General features: G+C 57.5%; 2 protein-coding genes across 4 annotated transcripts; both read left to right on the top strand.

Moving 5' to 3' along the window:
• The first annotated feature begins 337 nt into the window (after positions 1 to 337).
• Positions 338 to 1,127, top strand: ICAM3 (intercellular adhesion molecule 3). The gene is made up of 2 exons (XM_063599868.1): positions 338 to 491; positions 775 to 1,127. Exons 1-2 carry the CDS (start codon positions 338 to 340, stop codon positions 1,125 to 1,127), a joined length of 507 nt encoding a protein of 168 aa, XP_063455938.1.
• A 100-nt stretch (positions 1,128 to 1,227) lies between these two features.
• Positions 1,228 to 19,035, top strand: RAVER1 (ribonucleoprotein, PTB binding 1). 3 transcript variants are annotated; one of them, XM_008961860.5, is made up of 14 exons: positions 1,228 to 2,268; positions 4,694 to 4,760; positions 6,120 to 6,589; positions 11,670 to 11,861; positions 11,962 to 12,091; positions 12,495 to 12,589; positions 13,618 to 13,705; positions 13,977 to 14,188; positions 14,285 to 14,378; positions 14,454 to 14,581; positions 16,015 to 16,089; positions 16,883 to 17,026; positions 17,482 to 17,565; positions 17,655 to 19,035. In XM_008961860.5, exons 1-14 carry the CDS (start codon positions 1,615 to 1,617, stop codon positions 17,799 to 17,801), a joined length of 2,580 nt encoding a protein of 859 aa, XP_008960108.3. In that variant the 5' UTR covers positions 1,228 to 1,614; the 3' UTR covers positions 17,802 to 19,035. The 3 variants fall into 3 exon arrangements, with proteins under 3 accessions (XP_008960108.3, XP_003809638.4, XP_063455937.1); XM_003809590.6 differs by having other exon boundaries at positions 14,285 to 14,581; XM_063599867.1 differs by having other exon boundaries at positions 14,285 to 14,581; positions 17,482 to 19,035.
• The last annotated feature ends 169 nt before the right edge of the window (positions 19,036 to 19,204 follow it).

Here is a 19,204-nt window from a genome sequence, read left to right as displayed (position 1 = left end):
AAGCCCCCGGCCACTGGGCAAGGTGGCCCCGGAAGGGAGGCCCGAGCCGTGGGATCTTTGAAGAAGGCCGTTTTCATGGCCCTGTGTGTGTGTCCTGCGAAGAAGGGTGACCCAGTCAGCAAGATATCCTGACTGGGGGGGATGAGGGTGTCCTGGGGAAGGCACAGTCCTGGGGGTTGTACTATGCCCACCTTTCTCCCCAGTCCTGCCCGTGACCCCCCCGCGCCTCGTGGCCCCCCGGTTCTTGGAGGTGGAAACGTCGTGGCCGGTGGACTGCACCCTAGACGGGCTTTTTCCAGCCTCAGAGGCCCAGGTCTACCTGGCGCTGGGGGACCAGATGCTGAATGCGACAGTCATGAACCACGGGGACACGCTAACGGCCACAGCCACAGCCACGGCGCGCGCGGATCAGGAGGGTGCCCGGGAGATCGTCTGCAACGTGACCCTAGGGGGCGAGAGACGGGAGGCCCGGGAGAACTTGACGGTCTTTAGTAAGAGGAGGCGTGGGAAGGGGGCGCGGCCTCAGCAGTCTGGGGGCGTGGCAGAGGGGGCGGAGACTAGCCGAAAAGGTGGGGCCTGGCTTGCCCCAATAGCAGTTGCAACGTGGGTTGGGCCTGAGTGCCCGAAGCTGGACACAGCGCGGAAAGAGGGCGAGGCTTGAACGGCCGAAAGCGTGGCCCGGATATCCCGAGAGGAAAGGGGAGGGCGGAGGGAGCGGCTTGACCCACAGGAAGGTCCTGTTCATTAAGCTCCTGGGCAATGCCCCGCCTTTAGGCTTCCTAGGACCCACTGTGAACCTCAGCGAGCCCACCGCCCCTGAGGGGTCCATAGTGACCGTGAGTTGCATGGCTGGGGCTCGAGTCCAGGTCACGCTGGACGGAGTTCCGGCCGCGGCCCCGGGGCAGCCAGCTCAACTTCAGCTAAATGCTACCGAGAGTGACGACAGACGCAGCTTCTTCTGCAGTGCCACTCTCGAGGTGGACGGCGAGTTCTTGCACAGGAACAGTAGCGTCCAGCTGCGAGTCCTGTGTGAGTCGGTCACCCTGACCTTTAATCCCTCCAGCCCTGCCCTGGAAAGATTAGACGCTCCTCTGCACCACTGTGCCTCGGGTGTGTTGGGTGTCTGATCACACATGGTGGTTCCACAGATGGTCCCAAAATTGACCGAGCCACATGCCCCCAGCACTTGAAATGGAAAGATAAAACGACACACGTCCTGCAGTGCCAAGCCAGGGGCAACCCGTACCCCGAGCTGCGGTGTTTGAAGGAAGGCTCCAGCCGGGAGGTGCCGGTGGGGATCCCGTTCTTCGTCAACGTAACACATAATGGTACTTATCAGTGCCAAGCGTCCAGCTCACGAGGCAAATACACCCTGGTCGTGGTGATGGACATTGAGGGTGAGCTAATACGGGGCTGCGGGTCTGGACCGGTAAGCCGGGGGGCGGGGGGGTTGGAGACAGAAGGGACGCATATTGACTTAGCGCTTTCTCTGCACAGCTGGGAGCTCCCACTTTGTCCCCGTCTTCGTGGCGGTGTTACTGACCCTGGGCGTGGTGACTATCGTACTGGCCTTAATGTACGTCTTCAGGGAGCACAAACGGAGCGGCAGTTACCATGTTAGGGAGGAGAGCACCTATCTGCCCCTCACGTCTATGCAGCCGACAGAAGCAATGGGGGAAGAACAGTCCAGAGCTGAGTGACGCTGGGATCCGGGATCAAAGTTGGCGGGGGCTTGGCTGTGCCCTCAGATTCCGCACCAATAAAGCCTTCAAACTCCCTAATCTGTGGTTTGATTCCACCCGCGCTGCAAGTCTCTCCCACCCAGGTGCACATCCACTGAGTAGCGTCGCTGCGACGGAAGGGGGCGGGGCCTGTGGCGCGCAGACGCAGCTTGAACTCTTGAGAGGCGGGCTGGGGCTTAGCCAACGGGGCAAGCGGGGCGGGAAGGAGGTGGGGTTTCTCCCAGCCAATCGACGGGCGCGCCCTCGTTGCCGCTCTATGCCGCTCCGCCCCGGCTCGCTGGTCCCAGAAGGCGCCGGGTTTCCCAAGATGGCGGCGGACGTGTCCGTTACTCACCGGCCCCCGCTGAGCCCTAAGTCTGGGGCCGAAGTCGAAGCCGGCGATGCCGCGGAGCGCCGGGCGCCGGAAGAAGAGCTGCCGCCTCTAGATCCAGAAGAGATCCGGAAACGCCTGGAACACACCGAGCGCCAGTTCCGTAACCGCCGCAAGATACTGATCCGGGGCCTCCCGGGGGACGTGACCAACCAGGTATTGGGGGGGGCGGTGTAGGAGCGTGGCGGGAAATACCACGGTGCGCGTGCGCGGGGGGAACCGGGCGACACCAACGCTGAGGTGCGCAGGGGTCGTTGGCGGGGGCGTCCAAGCACCGGATCCACGCGGGATCGGGAGAGACCAAGAGCGGGACGTGGGGGGGCGATGATGAAAGGGGAAACCGACTGCGAAGTGAGGGAGGGCGTTGCTAGGGGCGACCACAGGCTTGGGCGACACCAAGTGATGGAAGCGGGCGGGGAATGGAAGGGGGCGGACAGCTTTGGTCCTGTTGGGGAATTGTGAATGGGCTGGTACATTGGACCACCAGTTGCCCCCTGCTTGGATGATGCTTTTCTCCACCCACTCTACCACAGGGTGGCGGGACCTCACATCCAGAAGTTTCAGGACTGCGGAGAGTACGCCCCTCCATATCACGCGTTTATTCACTGCTCTCAGAGATAAATCCGGAAGTTACAGCAGCCCCTGGGTCTCAGCCCCCAAAACCTCAGGATTAATTTGGGAAAATGGGGTCTTCTGCCACCAGCCTACAGACCTACAGGAAGGAAGCGAGGCCTGTGTTCTATGGAGCCCCTCGTGGCTAATCTTCCTGCTAGGAGTGCCCTTCTCATGGGGCCAGCATGGGGCAGCGCTTCCCAATGCTCTTTGGACCCAGGGAAATGGCATCTATACTGCCCTGCCCTATGGCGGTGAAATAGGTTCTCGCTTCCTGCTGCTGAGATTCCCTGCTCTCCGGCCCACCAGCACACCGGGTGGGCACGTGGCTAGTGGAACCCCAGGGATGTTGGGAGGGGCTGAATTTGGGGACAGATCGGGACAGGGATCATTAAGGATGGTCAGGTTTCTTTCTGGGTCTTCCTCTCAGTGTCTGCAGTCTCTCAGCTGGGAACACATTGTCTCTCCTGCAAGATGCACAGTGTGTCTGGCCCCAGCAGGCGCCAGCACTTTGCCTTCAAAGCTGGCTTGAGAGGCTGGGCATGGTGGCTCATCCCTTTAATCCCAGCACTTTGAGAGGCTGAGGCAAGAGGCTGTATTGAGCCCAAGGGTTCGAGACTAGCCTGGGCGGTATAGTGAAACCCCCATCTCTACAAAAAATTTTAAAAAATTAGCCAGGCATGGTGGTGCGTGCCTGTAGTCTCAGCTACGCAGAAGGCTGAGGTGGGAGGATCACTTGAGCCTAGGAGGTTGAGGCTGCAGTGAGCTATGATTGTGCTACTACACTCTAGCCTAGGTGACAGAACAAGACACTATCTCTAAAAAAAAGAAAAATATATGAGCTGGCTTGGAAGAGGGCAGCTTTATCAGCAGGAGGAAATTGGGAGGCATGTGAACCCACACAACGTGGGGCTTACTAGAAGGTGGGCTCCCCAGTCAGGTACCCATGGGTGGCTGCGCTGCCCAACTGCATGGCCTCCAGCAGATCTCTTCACTTCTCCTAGCCTAAGTTTTCTCATATACAACATGAGTTTGTTAATACTTCACTTACAGAGTTGTTGGAAACAGTGAATCTTGCAAAAGGAGGTTCATGCAGGTTAAATGGCTTCCCTAAAGGCATACTCTTTTTTTTTTTTTTTTTTTTGAGACGGAGTCTCACTCTGTCGCCAGGCTAGAGTGCAGTGGCTTGATGTCTGCTCACTGCAACCTTCACCTCCCGGGTTCAAGCAATTGTCCTGCCTCAGTCTCCTGAGTAGCTAGGACTACAGGCGCACGCCACCACAGCCAGCTGATTTTTGTATTTTTAGTAGAGATGGGGTTTCACCTTCTTGGCCAGGATGGTCTCGATCTCTTGATCTTGTGATCCGCCTGCCTCGGCCTCCAAAGTGCTGGAATTACAGGCGTGAGCCCGGCCTCTTTTTTTTTTTTTTTTTGTTATTGTTGTTGACAGTGTCTCCCTTTGTCGCCCAGGCTGGAGTGCAGTGGCACACTGCAACCTCTGCCTCCTGGGTGCAAGCAGTTCTCCTACCTCAGCCTCCCGAGTAGCTAGGATCACAGGTGTGCGCCACCACTCCTGGCTAATTTTTGTATTTTTAGTAGAGACAAGGTTTCACCATGTTGGCCAGGCTGGTCTCAAACTCCTGACCTCAGGTGATTCACCCGCCTCGGCCTCCCAAAATGCTGGGATTATAAGCATGAGCCACCCCACCCAGCCAGCTAAAGGTATACCCTCTAAGAGCATGTTGCCTGGGTAATAGCACAGTCTGCAGCTAGGTTCTGAATCCCATCTCTGCCAGGTATGAGCAGAATGACCTTGACAAAATTACTGCATCGAGCCTCAGTTTCCTCATTGGTAAAATGGGGGGTGGTAATTGACCTGCCTTCATAGCTGGTGGCAGCTATGAAGCGGCACTGGGTTGCCCCCTTCCATCTCCAGTAACTCCCTGTCTTTTGTCTTGTATCTCCACAGGAAGTACATGACCTGCTCAGTGACTATGAGCTCAAATACTGTTTTGTGGACAAATACAAAGGGACAGGTTTGTGGGGCCATGGGGCGGGCCAGGGCAGGGAGTGACCGTCCCTGAAGATGGGAGGGCCTGGCTCACTGTCTGCTGCTCTGAGCTTCAGGCCCAGTATTGCCCCCCAGGCCAACATGGCAGGTTGCCCCAATCTGCCTGTCATCCTGTCATCTTGGGACAGCCTTCATGTTCTCCTTGGAGAACACTGGGCATCGGGCTGATTCTCTTCCTACTCCACTCGCTTGGCATTGAGCTAACTCTTGACAACGTTTGGCCGTGGGTTCATTCTCTTCTTACCCCTCCTCTTGCCTCACTCAGCCAGTCACCCCTGCTTGTGTGGTCTTTTTTTTTTTTTTTTTTGAGATGGAGTCTTGCTCTGTCGCCAGGCTGGAGTGCAGTGGCGCGATCTCGGCTCGCTGCCACCTCCGCCTCCTGGGTTCAGCCCATTCCCCTGCTTCAGCCTCCCGAGTAGCTGGGATTACAGGCATGTGCCACCATGCCCGGCTAATTTTTGTATTTTTAGTAGAGACAGGGTTTCTACCTGGGTGGGTCCAGGTTAACCAGGTGAGGAGGTGGGGCTCAGTGTTCCACGCTCAGGAAACAGCAGCTGCAAAGGCCCCTCTGGAGTGTGCCTGGCGTGGTCCGGGTGGCAGCGGTGAGATGGGAGGGGAGGTCAGCGAGCCCACACAGGCTGCACTGCACCCTGCAGCTAGAAGCCACAAGATGGATGTGGCGTGATCTGGTTATCGTTTTGAACAAAGCCTCCTGCGGCCGCTGGGTGGATCGCAAATCTGGGGCAGCACGTGGCAGCAGGGTTCAGGGGCACTGGTGGCCTGGAAAGGTGGCAGGGGTGGGCAGTGCGTAGAGTGGGCCTCTGGAGTCCGGCTGCCTGGGTTCAAGTCCAGGCTCCCCTACTCGGGCACAGGGGTGCTGCTCTGGGCCCGTTTCCTCTCTGGCAAAATGGTGATTGTGACGATTAAGTTATATCCATTTGACAGATGAGGAAACTGATACCCCCAAAGCCACCTGGGGCTTGGGGCTTAAATCTGGGCCCCAGTGAGCATGGGCTCAACCACTGCCCTTGGTATCACCCGAGTGACCCACAGCGTTCTTAGGACAGAGCCAGGCCCACAGTTGGTGAGCACTGCTGTGGGTGCAGGTGGACGCAGGGCTGGGAGAGGGAGTGGGCTTCGTGGAGCCTGGAGTCAATGGCAGGCGCTCTCGCCTGTGTGAGTCACCAAGGCTGGCAACTGCTCAGATCAGCAGGCACCTGAGATGCCCAGCATTTGGAGGTCCCACCTGGTTTGCAGGGTGGCGGGGTGGAGGGGCAGGCCCTCGGGGCCCGGCTGACCTCGCACTGCCCTCCTCCCACTGCAGCCTTCGTGACCCTGCTGAATGGGGAGCAGGCCGAGGCCGCAATCAACGCTTTCCACCAGAGCCGCCTGCGGGAGCGCGAGCTGTCGGTGCAGCTGCAGCCCACGGATGCCCTGCTGTGTGTGGCCAACCTGCCCCCCAGCCTCACACAGCAGCAGTTCGAGGAGCTGGTGCGGCCCTTCGGCAGCCTGGAGCGCTGCTTCCTGGTCTACAGTGAGCGCACTGGCCAATCCAAGGGCTATGGCTTTGCCGAGTACATGAAGAAGGACTCGGCTGCCCGTGCCAAGTCGGACCTGCTGGGCAAGCCGCTGGGACCACGCACCCTCTACGTGCACTGGACGGATGCCGGGCAACTGACGCCTGCCCTTCTCCACTCCCGCTGCCTCTGTGTGGACCGCCTGCCACCTGGCTTCAACGATGTGGACGCTCTGTGCCGGGCGCTGTCAGCTGTCCACAGCCCCACCTTCTGCCAGGTGAGCCCTGTGGAGAGCATTGGGGAGCAGGTGCCAGGCCCGGAGCACCTGAGAGACTCTTTGGAGTCATCTGCCTTTTCTTTTTTTTTTTGAGACAGAGTCTCACTTTGTCACCCATGCTGGAGTGCAGTGATACAATCTCAGTTCACTGCAACCTCCGCCTCTTTGGTTCAAGCAATTCTCTTGCCTTAACCTCCAGAGTAGCTGGGATTATAGGCGCCCCGCCCCCATGCCTGGATAATTTTTATATTTTTAGTAGAGATGGGGTTTTGCCATGTTGGCCAGGATAGTCTTGAACTCCTGGCCTCAGGTGATCCTCCCAAAGTGCTGGGATTACAGGCGTGAGCCACCACACCTGGCCAGGGGATTTGAGTCCCTCTGCAGCCTCAGGCCTCACTGTCCCTCTATCAGATGCAGGCAAGGCCACTCTTGTAACTATGGATCTCGAGGCTTGCTCACCACTCACCTCCTCATTCGCTGGTACCCTCGTCAAACCTCCCATGGGGTCCCAGACCTGGACCAGGCATTGAGGAGGCTGCAGAGGAGCCCACAGTCTATTTGAGCCTTGAGGTCAGAGACTGAGGCTTCGCCAGATCCCAGCCCCGCCCTCGAGCTCGGGCCAGTCACTGGCTCTCTGATCTGCAGTTTCCCTCCTCCATAAGCAGGGACTCAATACTTGCACAATGGGTTGGCAAAACAGTCCCTTGTTCATTCAAGCCACACATGCCAGGCACTTCTGTGTGTGTGCCTCGCCCTGTGACAGGCGCAGTGGGGCGAGAACAGGCCAGACTCACTAAGAGCCCCCAGAAGGTCTTGATCCCCAGAGATCCCAAAGGGGACATTCCCCCAGCACTCGCTGTGGACTCTGAGTACGTAACCTTCAGTTGCTTCATCCTGTAGCAACCCTGAGAGGCAGGTATCACTCCCATTTTCAGGTGAGGATACCAAGGCACAGAGGGGTCAAGTAACTTGCCTAGAGTTAAACAGCCAGGGTCTGGCAGAGCTGGGATCAGAACACCGCAGCCTAGCTCCAGAGCTTGGGCCAGTGAGAGGAGGCCAGTGCAAAGGCTTAGAAGGGGTAGGCCTGGCCAGGTGCAGTGACTCACACCTGTAACCCTAACACTTTGGGAGGCTGAGGCGGGCGGATCCCTCGAGCCCAGGAGTTCGAGACCAGCCTGGGCAATATGGTGAAATCCTCTCTATACAAAAATTAGATAGGTATGATGGTGTGCCTGTAGTCCCAGCTACTCAGGAGGCTGAGGTGGGAGGATTGCCTGATTCTGGGAGTCCGAGGCTGCAGTGAGCCATGATCGCACCACAGCACCATGACACTACAGCCTGAGCAACAGAGCTAGACCCTCATCTCAAAAACAGAAAGAGAGACAGTCCTGGGCTCGGACCCCCAGCTCTGTGGGCTTGAGTGGGTCCCTCTCGTGTAAGTGGGGTATTGGTGCCCCATTTAAACTAGGTGTCTGTTGGGAGGCAGAGGCAGGAGGATCACTCGAGACCAGGAGTTCAAGACTAGCCTGGGCAAGATAGTGGGACACCATCTCTATATTTAAAACAAGAAACAGGCTGGGTGAGGTGGCTCATGCATGTAATCCCAGCACTTTGAGAGGCCGAGGCAGGTGGATCACTTGAGGTCAAGAGTTCAAGACCAGCCTGGCCAACATGGTGAAACCCTGTCTCTACTAAAAATACAAAAAAAATTAGCCAGGTGTGGTGGTGCAGGCCTGTAATCCCAGCTACTCAGGAGGCTGAGGCAGGAGAATCGCTTGTACCTGGGAGGTGGAGGTTGCAGTGAGCTGAGATCACGCCACTGTACTCCAGCCTGGGTGACAAAGCAACACTGCATCTCAAAAAAAAAAAAAAAAAAAAAACAGGCCAGGCGCAGTGGCTCACGCTTGTAATGCCAGCACTTTGGGAGGCCGAGACGGACGGATCACCTGAGGTCAGGAGTTTGAGACCAGCCTGACAAACATGGAGAAATCCCGTCTCTACTAAAAATACAACAAAAAAAGGTAGCCAGGCATGGCGCCACGCGCCTGTAATCTCAGCTACTCAGGAGGCTGAGACAGGAGAATTGCTTGAACCCAGAAGATTGCGGTTGCGGTTAGTGGAGATCGTGCCACTGCACTCCAGCCTGGGCGACAGAGCGAGACTCCGTCTCAAAGAAACAAAAAAAACAAAAACTGAGTATCCATGAGCCATGGGAACCCCCTCTCTGTTTACTTATCATTCATCCATTCTGCTGCTTTCTCTTGGACACCTGCTACGTACCAGGCCTGCTATGTACCAGGCCGCCTGTGCGGGCTCAGGACAGAAGATGAGTTAGCACAATGGCCTCACCTTTCTTTTATTTTATTTTATATTTTTTTAAGACAGAGTCTTGCTCTGTCACCCAGTCTGGAGTGCAGGGGCGCGATCTTGGCTCACTGCATCCTCCGCCTCCTGGGTTCAAGTGATTCTCCAGCTTCAGCCTCCCGAGTAGCTGGATGACAGCGCCTGACACCACACCCAGCTAATTTTTGTGTTTTTACTAGAGATGGGGTTTCGCCACGTTGGCCAGGCTGGTGTTGAACCCCTAACTTCAGGTGATCCACCTGCCTCGGCCTCCCCAAGTGCTGAGATTACAGGTGTGAGCCACTGCGCTGGCCTGGCCTTACCTTCTTATGTGGAGATCAAAGGTCACAGGGTCATGACCAGCTACAGGTACTCTCCTAGCCTGTTTCCACATCTCAAAATGGGGCTGGCAGTGCTTCATGATCAGGTTATTGTGAACAGCTGCCCATTCATTCCTCCACTCGAACATTCACTAAACTTAATTTTTTTTTTTTTTTGAGACAGGTTCTCACTCTATCACCCAGGCTGGAGGAGTACACTCTGGCCTCGACCTCCTGGGTTCAAGAAATCCTCCTACCTTGGCCTCCCATGTAGCTGGGGAACTACAGGAATGCGTCACCATGCCCAGCTGATTTTTAAAATTTTATGTAGAGGCCGGGCACAGTGGCTCATGCCTGTAATCCCAGCACTTTGGGAGGCTGCAGTGGGCAGATCACTTGAGGTCAGGAGTTCGAAACCAGCCTGGCCAACATGGTAAAACCCTGTCTCATGGCCGGGCACGGTGGCTCACGCCTGTAATCCCAGCACTTTGGGAGGCCTAGGTGGGTGCATCACGAGGTCTGGAGATCGAGACCATCCTGGCTAACATGGTGAAACCCTATCTCCATTAAAAATACAAAAAAAAAAATTAGCTGGGTGTGGTGGCATGTGCCTGTGGTCCCAGCTGTTTGGGAGGCTGAGGCAGAAGAATCACCTGAACCTGGGAGACAGAGGTTGTGGTGAGCCAAGATCCCACTACTGCATTCCAGTCTGGGTGGCAGAGCGAGACTCCGTCTCAAAAAAAACAAAACAAAAAACAAAAACCCTGTCTCTATTAAAAATAGAAAAAAAATTAGCCAGGCGTGGTGGTAGGTGCCTTTAATCCCAGCTACTTGGGAAGCTGAGGCAGGAGAATTGATTGAACCAGGGAGGTGGAGGTTGCAGTGAGCCAAGATCATGCCACCGCACTCCAGCCTGGGCAACAGAGCGAGACTCCATCTCAAAAAAAAAAAATTATGTGAAGATGGGGTCTCCCTATGTTGCCCAGGCTGGTCTGAAACTCCTGTGCTCAAACGATCCTCCTGCCTTTGCCTCCCAAAGTGCTGGGATTATAGATTCGAGCCACTGGGCCCGGTCTCACCCAACATTTGTTGAGCATCTGATGAGTACCAGGCGTTGAGGTGACGTCCTCCGAGGAGCTCACCTTTAATGTTAGGTGACCCGGCTGAATGGAGGGTGGGCTTGACAGTGAAGCAGCTTGAGGTTCACACATCAGTCCCTCGACTTAGGAACTGTGTGGCCTTGATCACTCTGTGACCCCTCTGAGTCTCTCTCTGTTCATCCCTAAGATGGGTGTGTTTATGGCTGGGCACAGCGGCTCACACCTGTAATCCAGCACTTTGGGAGGCCAAGGCAGGCGGATCGCTTGAGGTCAGGAGTTCAAGACCAGCCTTGCCGACATGGTGAAACCTCGTCTCTACTAAAAATACAAAAATTAGCTGGGCGTGGTGGTGCACGCCTGTAATCCCAGCTACCAGGAGGCTGAGGCAGGAGAATCACTTGAACCCAGGAGGTGGAGGTTACGTAAGCTAAGTTCACATCACTGCACTCCGGGGTGACAGAGCAAGACTCTGTCTCAAAAAAAAACAAAACAAAACAAAAGCTGACGGGTTTGGTTATGGGAGATCTGTGCCCAGACCTTGGCACAGGGCGTGGGCAGAGGTGAAGGGCTGCTACCTGCACCTTTGCTGCCCGGGCATTCAGCAAGTGCCGGTGCCCAGCCCAACAACTTCCCTTAGCACTGCTACCTGGCTTGGCCACTGTCTGGAACGAGAGCCCTTCCTTCCCCACCCGTTGCTGATTATCTCTATTTTTTTTTTTTTTTTTTTTTGAGACGGAGTTTTGCTCTTGTTGCCCAGGCTGGAGTGCAGTGGCGCAATCTCGGCCCACCGCAACCTCTGCCTCACAGGTTCAAGTGACTCTCTTGCCTCTGCCTCAGCCTCCCAAGTAGCTGGGAATACAGGCATGTGCCACCATGCCTGGCTAATTTTGTATTTTTAGTAGAGACGGGGTTTCTCCATGTTGGTCAGGCTGGTCTCGAACTCCCGACCTCAGGTTATCTGCCCGCCTCGGCCTCCCAAAGTGCTGGGATTACAGGTGTGAGCCACCGCATCCGCCCGTGGCCTTGGCTTTTTTGGTGAGGTGGCTCCCAGCTCCGCCCTCCCTCCAGCTGTGTGGCCTTGGGTATGCTGACCTCTCCGTGCCTCAGTTGCCTTCTCTGAGAAATGGGTATGATGCAGCCTCCCAGGGTCATTGGGAAAATCAGATGAGCTGATGCAGGAATGAGGCACAGGGCAGTGGAGGCCTGGTGTGGAGTTCACCCTTATGGGGCAGCTGAGTCTGGTTACGGTTGTCACTTCCCGCGGTGGTGCAGTCACTGCTGCCCAGATGCTCATGACTGCCTGCCTTCCTCCGGCAGCTGGCGTGCGGCCAGGATGGGCAGCTGAAGGGCTTCGCGGTGCTGGAGTATGAGACGGCTGAGATGGCGGAGGAGGCACAGCAGCAGGCGGACGGCCTGTCCCTGGGGGGCAGCCACCTGCGAGTCTCCTTCTGCGCCCCTGGGCCCCCCGGCCGCAGTATGCTGGCCGCTCTCATCGCTGCCCAGGCCACGGTGAGCCTGTGCGGGCAGAGGTGGCGGGGTGGCGATGGGAGCCCTATGGGGATGTCAAGGCCCCGGCGGCACTCTGAGCTGCTTCTGTTCCTTCCTGCAGGCCCTCAATCGGGGGAAGGGACTCCTCCCCGAGCCCAACATCCTGCAGCTGCTCAACAACCTGGGCCCATCCGCCTCCCTCCAGCTGCTGCTCAACCCCCTGCTCCATGGCAGTGCAGGGGGGAAGCAGGGTAAGGTGGGGCTGGACGGGGGCCCCACTGTGCAGAACAGGGGCTGCAGCGCTGCCCCCAGCACTTCCCGAAACTGCTCATCTTGGCTGCAGTGACAGGAGCCCCAGGAGTAGGGCTGAGGGGGAGTATGGAGTCGTAGGGGGAGCTGCTGCTGTCCACAACTGGGGGCCGGGACCAGGGCCACACAGCAGCCTGCAGTGAGGTGGGGTGCTGACGAGGGGGCTGGCCTTCACTGGAGTAGCCTCTGCCCCTTCTAGGCCCTTCCTTTGGGCAAGTCCACTGCCCACCCCCCGGCCCCAGAGTGTCAGTTTCCTGCCCCATCAATGGGTTCAGGGCTGTGTTTCATGAGGTGGGGCAGGGAGGACACAGGGACCCCCACACATCCTCCTATGTCTCCCTCCAGGCCTCCTGGGTGCCCCCCCAGCCATGCCGCTGCTCAATGGGCCAGCCCTGTCCACGGCGCTGTTGCAGCTCGCCCTGCAGACCCAGGGCCAGAAGGTAACACACGCATCCCCCTCACCCACTGCTCTACAGCCCCTACATGCTCTTTTCAACACAGCTGGTGCGATCGGTGGGGTGGGGGGACCTCTGGCTGTGCCCTGGGGGCCCAGAACCAGGGTGAGGGCGACTCCCCCAAACCCCTGCCTTTCCCACCCACATCCCCATCCCCCTCCGGGAATTGCTCATGACGGTTCGCCGTCTTTCCCTCCGTTCTGGAGAGCGCCCCTGGACTCGGTGCCTGGGGTGGGGTCAGGGGACCTGGACACGCCCATTTACAGCCTGAAACTGGGTGTGGGCTGGGAGCGCCGCTGCTGGGCACCAGTTTGTGAATAGACTCTGCTCGGAAGCTCTATAGACATGCCCGGGAAAAAACTCCAGGTCTATCCCCTCAGTGCGTGCGCGCACACACACACACACACAACTCACACCTAGAAACACAGGTATACATATAGACTCACACATACAAAGATGCAAGTATACACACACAGAGACATAGACACACAAAGACGTAAGACAAAGACACACACATAGACACAGACACACACAGAGACACAAGACAGACTCATGCACACAGAAACAAAGACACAGATACACATGCACACACACACACACATAGACATACACCCATGCTCCGCCCTGTCTGGTGTGGTTCCCTGGATTCTAAGTCAGGTGTGTCTGTCTGGTGGTAACTGACAGAGTATGTGAGCTTGTGGGTCTGGCCTTCTGTGACTAAAAGTGGCTGAAACACTGTGTGGCCGTCCCATTCCATGTGGCTGCAGTTGATACTGTGCTGTAATCATTGGCCAGGGAACTGGGGCCTGGAGCTCAGGAGACCCTCGGTCACCATGGCTGATGGGACAGTGATAGAGTTGGAGTGTGGCGGGCACTGGGGAACCCTATGCTTGTCTGCCCAGGATCGGCCGTGCCCTGGAGTTGGGGTGTGTCTGCCAAGACTCTGGGCCACACCTGTCTGCTTCCCTGGGCCACCCTGCCCCCATCTGCAACTGTCTGTGCTCTGTCCCTAGAAGCCCGGCATCCTGGGAGACTCACCCCTGGGCGCCCTCCAGCCTGGGGCCCAGCCAGCCAACCCCCTCCTCGGGGAGCTGCCTGCAGGTAACGCAGACCCTGCCCACACGGTGTCCTCCAGCCACTTCCCCTTCCTTCCCTGCTACGTGGCCTCGGGCGAGTGACCCAACCTCTGGGTCCCAGCACCCTGGTCCATCAGTTGGGTGCCCCCGACTCAGGGCCCAGGGATGAGCTCTGCTCAGTGGCCAGCATGGATTTGTCTCTTGATCCCTGGGCCCTGGTCCAGGTGGGAGCTGGAGGGCCCTGGGGAGAGCGGTCCTGTGAGCCTGGGCCCCTGAAATCCTCCTTCCCTCCCTAGGAGGGGGCCTGCCCCCGGAGCTGCCGCCCCGGCGAGGGAAGCCACCACCCCTGCTGCCATCCGTGCTTGGCCCTGCTGGGGGTGACCGGGAGGCCCTGGGCTTGGGTCCCCCAGCGGCCCAGCTCACTCCTCCCCCCGCCCCTGTGGGGCTCCGAGGCTCTGGCCTCAGAGGCCTCCAGAAAGACAGTGGGCCTCTGCCGACGCCCCCTGGGGTAAGGCCCTGCCCTGCGCGCGGCACCACACCAGCCTCCTGTTCCACAGGGTTCCCTCTCCCGGGGGCCCTCTCGAATCCCACCTTCCCGCCACAGGTCTCACTGCTGGGGGAGCCCCCCAAGGACTACCGGATTCCCCTGAATCCCTACCTGAACCTACACAGCCTGCTCCCGGCCAGCAACCTGGCGGGTAAGGAGGCCCGGGGCTGGGGAGGCGCCGGGAGAAGCCGCCGCCCAGCTGAGGGCCCCCCAACTAACCCCCCAGCCCCTGGAGGTGGCAGCAGCAGCAGCAAAGCCTTCCAGCTCAAGTCCCGCCTGCTCAGCCCCCTCAGCAGTGCCCGCCTGCCCCCTGAACCAGGGCTGTCTGACAGCTACAGCTTCGACTACCCCTCGGTGAGTGCCTGGCTGCAGCTCTCTGTCCCCTAAGGCGAAATCATTCTCCAAACTGATATTTCTCTAGGATTGACTATGCCAGGCCATGTGCTAGGGAGGCGGCAGGGAACGTACCAGATATGGTCTCTGCTTTTTTTTTTTTTTTTTTTTTTTTTTTTTAAGAGACAGGGTCTCCCTCTGCTGCCCTGGCTGGAGTGCAGTGGTGCGATCATAGCTTACTGCAGCCTCAACCTCTTGGGCTCAAGCGATCCTCACACCTCAGTCTCCTGAGGAGCTGGGACCACAGGCACGCACCTCCATGCCCGGCTAATTTTTAAATTTGTGGTAGAGACGGAGTCTCATTGTGTTGTCCAGGCTGGTCTCAAACTCCTGACCTCAAGTGAGCCACCTGCCTCAGCCTCCCAAAGTGCTGGGATTACAGGCAAGAGCCACCGCGCCCAGCCTCATGCCCTTAAAGTTTCCCGTCTGTCTGCACATCACCCCCTGCTTCCGGTCCACCTGCCTGTCTGTCCATTCCCGAGACCTGGAGGATCTTGGGTCTCAGTCTGTCTGTCATCCTGCGTCTGTCTGTCTCTCTCTCCCAAGAGGACTTAGGCCACACTGTCTCTCCCCAGAGACAGGGCTTGCCCTTTCTGTCCCTCTCTCCCATCTTTGATTCCTGTCTGTGCCCCTGGAGATTTGGTCCTTCTACGATGCCAACCTCCTTGGCAGGTCAGAAATTGCAAACTGGGCCAGGCGCGGTGGCTCATGCCTATAATCCCAGCACTTTGGGAGGCCGAGGCGGGCAGATCACCTGAGGTGAAGAGTTCAAGACCAGCCTGACCAACATGGAGAAATTATATATTATAAAATATATAATAAAAAATATATTTTTATATATAATATAGAATATAATTTATGTTTTATACTAAAAATACAAAATTAGCCAGGTGTGGCAGACACGCCTGTAATCCCAGTTACTAGGGAGGCTGAGGCAGGAGAATCACTTGAACCTGGGAGGCGGAGGTTGTGGTGAGCCAAGATTGTGCCATTGCACTCCAGCCTGGGCAACAAGAGCAAAACTCCATTTAAAAAAAAGAAAGAAAGAAAGAAATTGCAAACTGGCCGCCCACAGGTCACCTGGGTGATGTTTGGCCCCCTCTGGGTTTCAAACAAATAACAACAGGAACTAACGCCAACACAGGAAAACTGCAAGAGTCCACACAGCTCGAATTCCCAGCTTGCCTGGGAAACTCCAAACACTTAGGCCCATGGGGGGCACCCCCCTTCACAGCAGCCATCCCTGCCGAGCTGCATCCAGCCCCAAATTTGCCTCTTCCTGGTCCCAGAGTGGTGGGGACTGTCTTCCCTGATGACAGCTCTGCCATGGAGTTCAGCCAGGGGTGAGGCTGGGACAGACTCCAACCCAATGTGCTTCTCCCGCTTTCATTCAGGACATGGGACCTCGGCGGCTCTTCTCCCACCCACGGGAACCAGCCCTTGGGCCTCACGGACCCAGCCGACACAAGGTAAGAGCCACCTGGTATGGCATGTGTAGCAATCAGCTTTTACCACATGACAGGCTGTGCCATGACTTAGTAGCCTGGAATAGCAGACCTTGTATTTTGTGTGTTCTTTGTGGGTTTTTTTGAGACAAGATCTCACTGTATTGCCCAGGCTGGAGTGCAGTGGCTCCATGATAGCTCACTGTGGCCTCAAACTCCTGGGCTCAAGCAGTCCTCCCACTTTGGCCTCCCAAAGTGCTAGGATCACAGGCATGAGCCACCATACCGTGCCAGGCATTGTATTACTTCTTGCCACTCTACGGGGCAGTGGGCGGTCCCCGGCACTCACCTGGGTCTCAGTGAGCTATGTGGCCTCACATATTTGGCGTCCACAGGCTGGAACAGTTTCTCTGTGCCCATTCGTGCAGTGATGATCCCTGGGTTCCTGGAGGAGGAAGAGGAGGCGGGTACCCACGTGCCAGCTCTCCTCAGTCCTATTAGCCAAAGCTAGTCTTTGCAAAGCCCAGAACTGCCGGGCATGGTGGCTCACGCCTGTAATCCCAGCACTTTGGGAGGCCGAGGCGGGCGGATCACCTGAGGTCGTGAGTATGAGACCAGTCTGACCAACATGGAGAAACCCCGTCTCTACTAAAAATACAAAAAATTAGCTGGGCATGGTGGCGCATGCCTGTAATCCCAGCTACTCGGGAGGCTGAGGCAGGAGAATTGCTTGAACCTGGGAGGCGGAGGGAAGATTGTATACAAAGGGCTGGGTACTACAGTTGTCTGCTTCACTCCACCGGCCCTTCTTCTACAGATGTCCCCCCCGCCCAGTGGCTTCGGCGAACGGAGCAGCGGTGGGAGTGGCGGGGGCCCCCTGTCTCACTTCTATTCAGGCTCGCCCACTTCCTACTTCACCAGCGGCCTGCAGGCTGGCCTCAAGCAGAGCCACCTCAGTAAGGTGAGGAACCTCTCTGGCCAAGCACAGGCCCCCTGGGACAGCTAGGATTCGGGGGTGCCTGCCACCGGGGCTCTGTAACCCTCGGTGCCCATGCCAAAGCTGGGGTGGTGGCAGGGGTCGGTCTTGCTCAGGGTGGAGTAGCAACAGCCTATTGTCCTCTATCCACTCTGCATCAAGCACCTAGCACTGCCAGCATTCCGGGCTTTCTGTCACTTCCTCTCTCTACAGCCCAGGCTGTGGATGCTACTGGCCCCATTTGACAGATGAGAAAACCGAGGCTCAAATAAAATGGAGCAATTGGCCCCAGGTCTCATAGCTAGAAAGTAGCAGAAGCAAGATTTGAACCTGAAACCGTTCGCTTTCCCTCAGGGCTGGGGGGCAGTGGCAGGGGGGCGGGGTGGGTGCTTCCCCTGGCCCCCAGGGAGTGACCTGTTCCACCTCTCCATTTCTTCCAGGCAATCGGCTCTTCCCCGCTGGGGTCCGGAGAAGGGCTCCTGGGCCTCAGCCCCGGGCCTAATGGTCACAGCCACCTGCTGAAGGTACGGGCGGGGGGTGGGGACATGCAGGGCTGGGAAGCCCCGGCCCCCCAGCGGCCCCTGACCCGCCCCGCCCTGCCCTCTGTCTCCAGACCCCACTGGGCGGCCAGAAACGCAGCTTTGCCCACCTGCTGCCCTCGCCCGAGCCCAGCCCAGAAGGCAGCTATGTGGGCCAGCACTCCCAGGGCCTCGGCGGCCACTACGCGGACTCCTACCTGAAGCGGAAGAGGATTTTCTAAGTGGCTGGCACCAGAGATAACTCAAGGGCCTGCACCAAATCGCTTTTGGGTTTTCTGGTGTTTTGTTTTGTGTCTTTTTAAACCATTTTCTCTCTTTCGGTAATAGAAAAATCTCTGAAAGACTTTACTGACCAATCAGCCGGAGCCCCAGGAGCCCAAGGGGTGTGGGGGAGTCTGGAGGCCTCATTATGTCTCTGGCTTGCTCCCCACGCTGAAACCCTGCAGCCTTAAGAGAGAGGGGCCCCGGCCTGCTCTCCCTCCCCCCATCTCCTCCTCCGCTGTGCCCGTCTCTCCGGAGCCCTCCTGCCTCATTGCTCCTGTAATTTTGGCCTTTCGAGTGCCTTGGAGGTTTCCCTGACCTCCCGTGAAGATACAGAGACTGTCTCCTTTTTTTTAACTTTGACAACTGACTTCTGTTTCCTTTTCTAAGTTTTATTTTTCAAACCACCCGGACAGCCCCCAGCTCTGATTCCTTCAAGGCCCGGCCTGTCCAGGCCACCATTCCACACTTTGCGGTTTGAAACAGCTGTTTTTCCCACATTTGCTGCAGGCATGGCTGTCTCCTGTCCCTGCCTGCCCATCTGGCCTATACCCCAGCCCTGGGGCCCGGGGTCCCTGCCGCAGCCCCCTCCCCTTCTGATGCCTTAAAAGCTGGGCCCAGGCCCTGCTGGCCAGAGCCACAGATGCCAAGCTCTGGGAGCTTGACTATGGACCAAACAGCTCTGGCCTAGGGATTGGGCCACCCTACCCAGGATCTCCACCCTGGGGACAGTAGAAGGGGAAAGCCTTCATCTTGGCGAACCGGCCCCACCACCCCCTCCTGCCCGGGCCTCCGTGCAGAGATGGGCTTTCTCTGCCAGTCCCCTGCTGTCTGTCTGTGGGAGTCGGACATTGTGCCCATCTCCCGGAGCCTCTGCTGTCACTCGCTTGTTGAAGATGAATTCTTGAATTCTGCCTGCCCACCCCCGGCCAGATCCCTGGAGCTGGCCTCCTTCCAGCCCAGTGCCAGAAACCAGCACTCCATGAAGATAAGCTCTGGGCCCGCCCACCAGCAGGACCTGTCGACCTGAGGTGACCCTGGGCCTTGCCCCCAGCCAACTGGGCCACCAGCTTCCCTCCCTTGACTCTGGGGGTCCACATCCACTCCAAGGGGACTAGTCCCCCGACCCCACCCCAGTCTCCCCACACGGACCTTTGCTGAATTAAAGTTTGTAAGTAAATGGTTTTAAAGAAATCAGAGTTGGCTGGTTCTTGGGACAAACAGTGGGCTTGAGTGGGAGGTCTGGGATGGCCCCGCGGGTTTACCTGAGATGGATTCCGCCCTGCTCTTCCCACCTGGTCACCGCAGGCCCTAAGCAAACATCTGCGCTTATGTTCCAGTAATTATGGGCTTTCCCTCGCCT

The sequence above is a fragment of the Pan paniscus genome, chromosome 20, assembly GCF_029289425.2.
Source record: "Pan paniscus chromosome 20, NHGRI_mPanPan1-v2.0_pri, whole genome shotgun sequence".
Lineage (NCBI taxonomy): Eukaryota > Metazoa > Chordata > Mammalia > Primates > Hominidae > Pan > Pan paniscus.
This window is presented reverse-complemented; position numbering and strand designations above follow the sequence as displayed.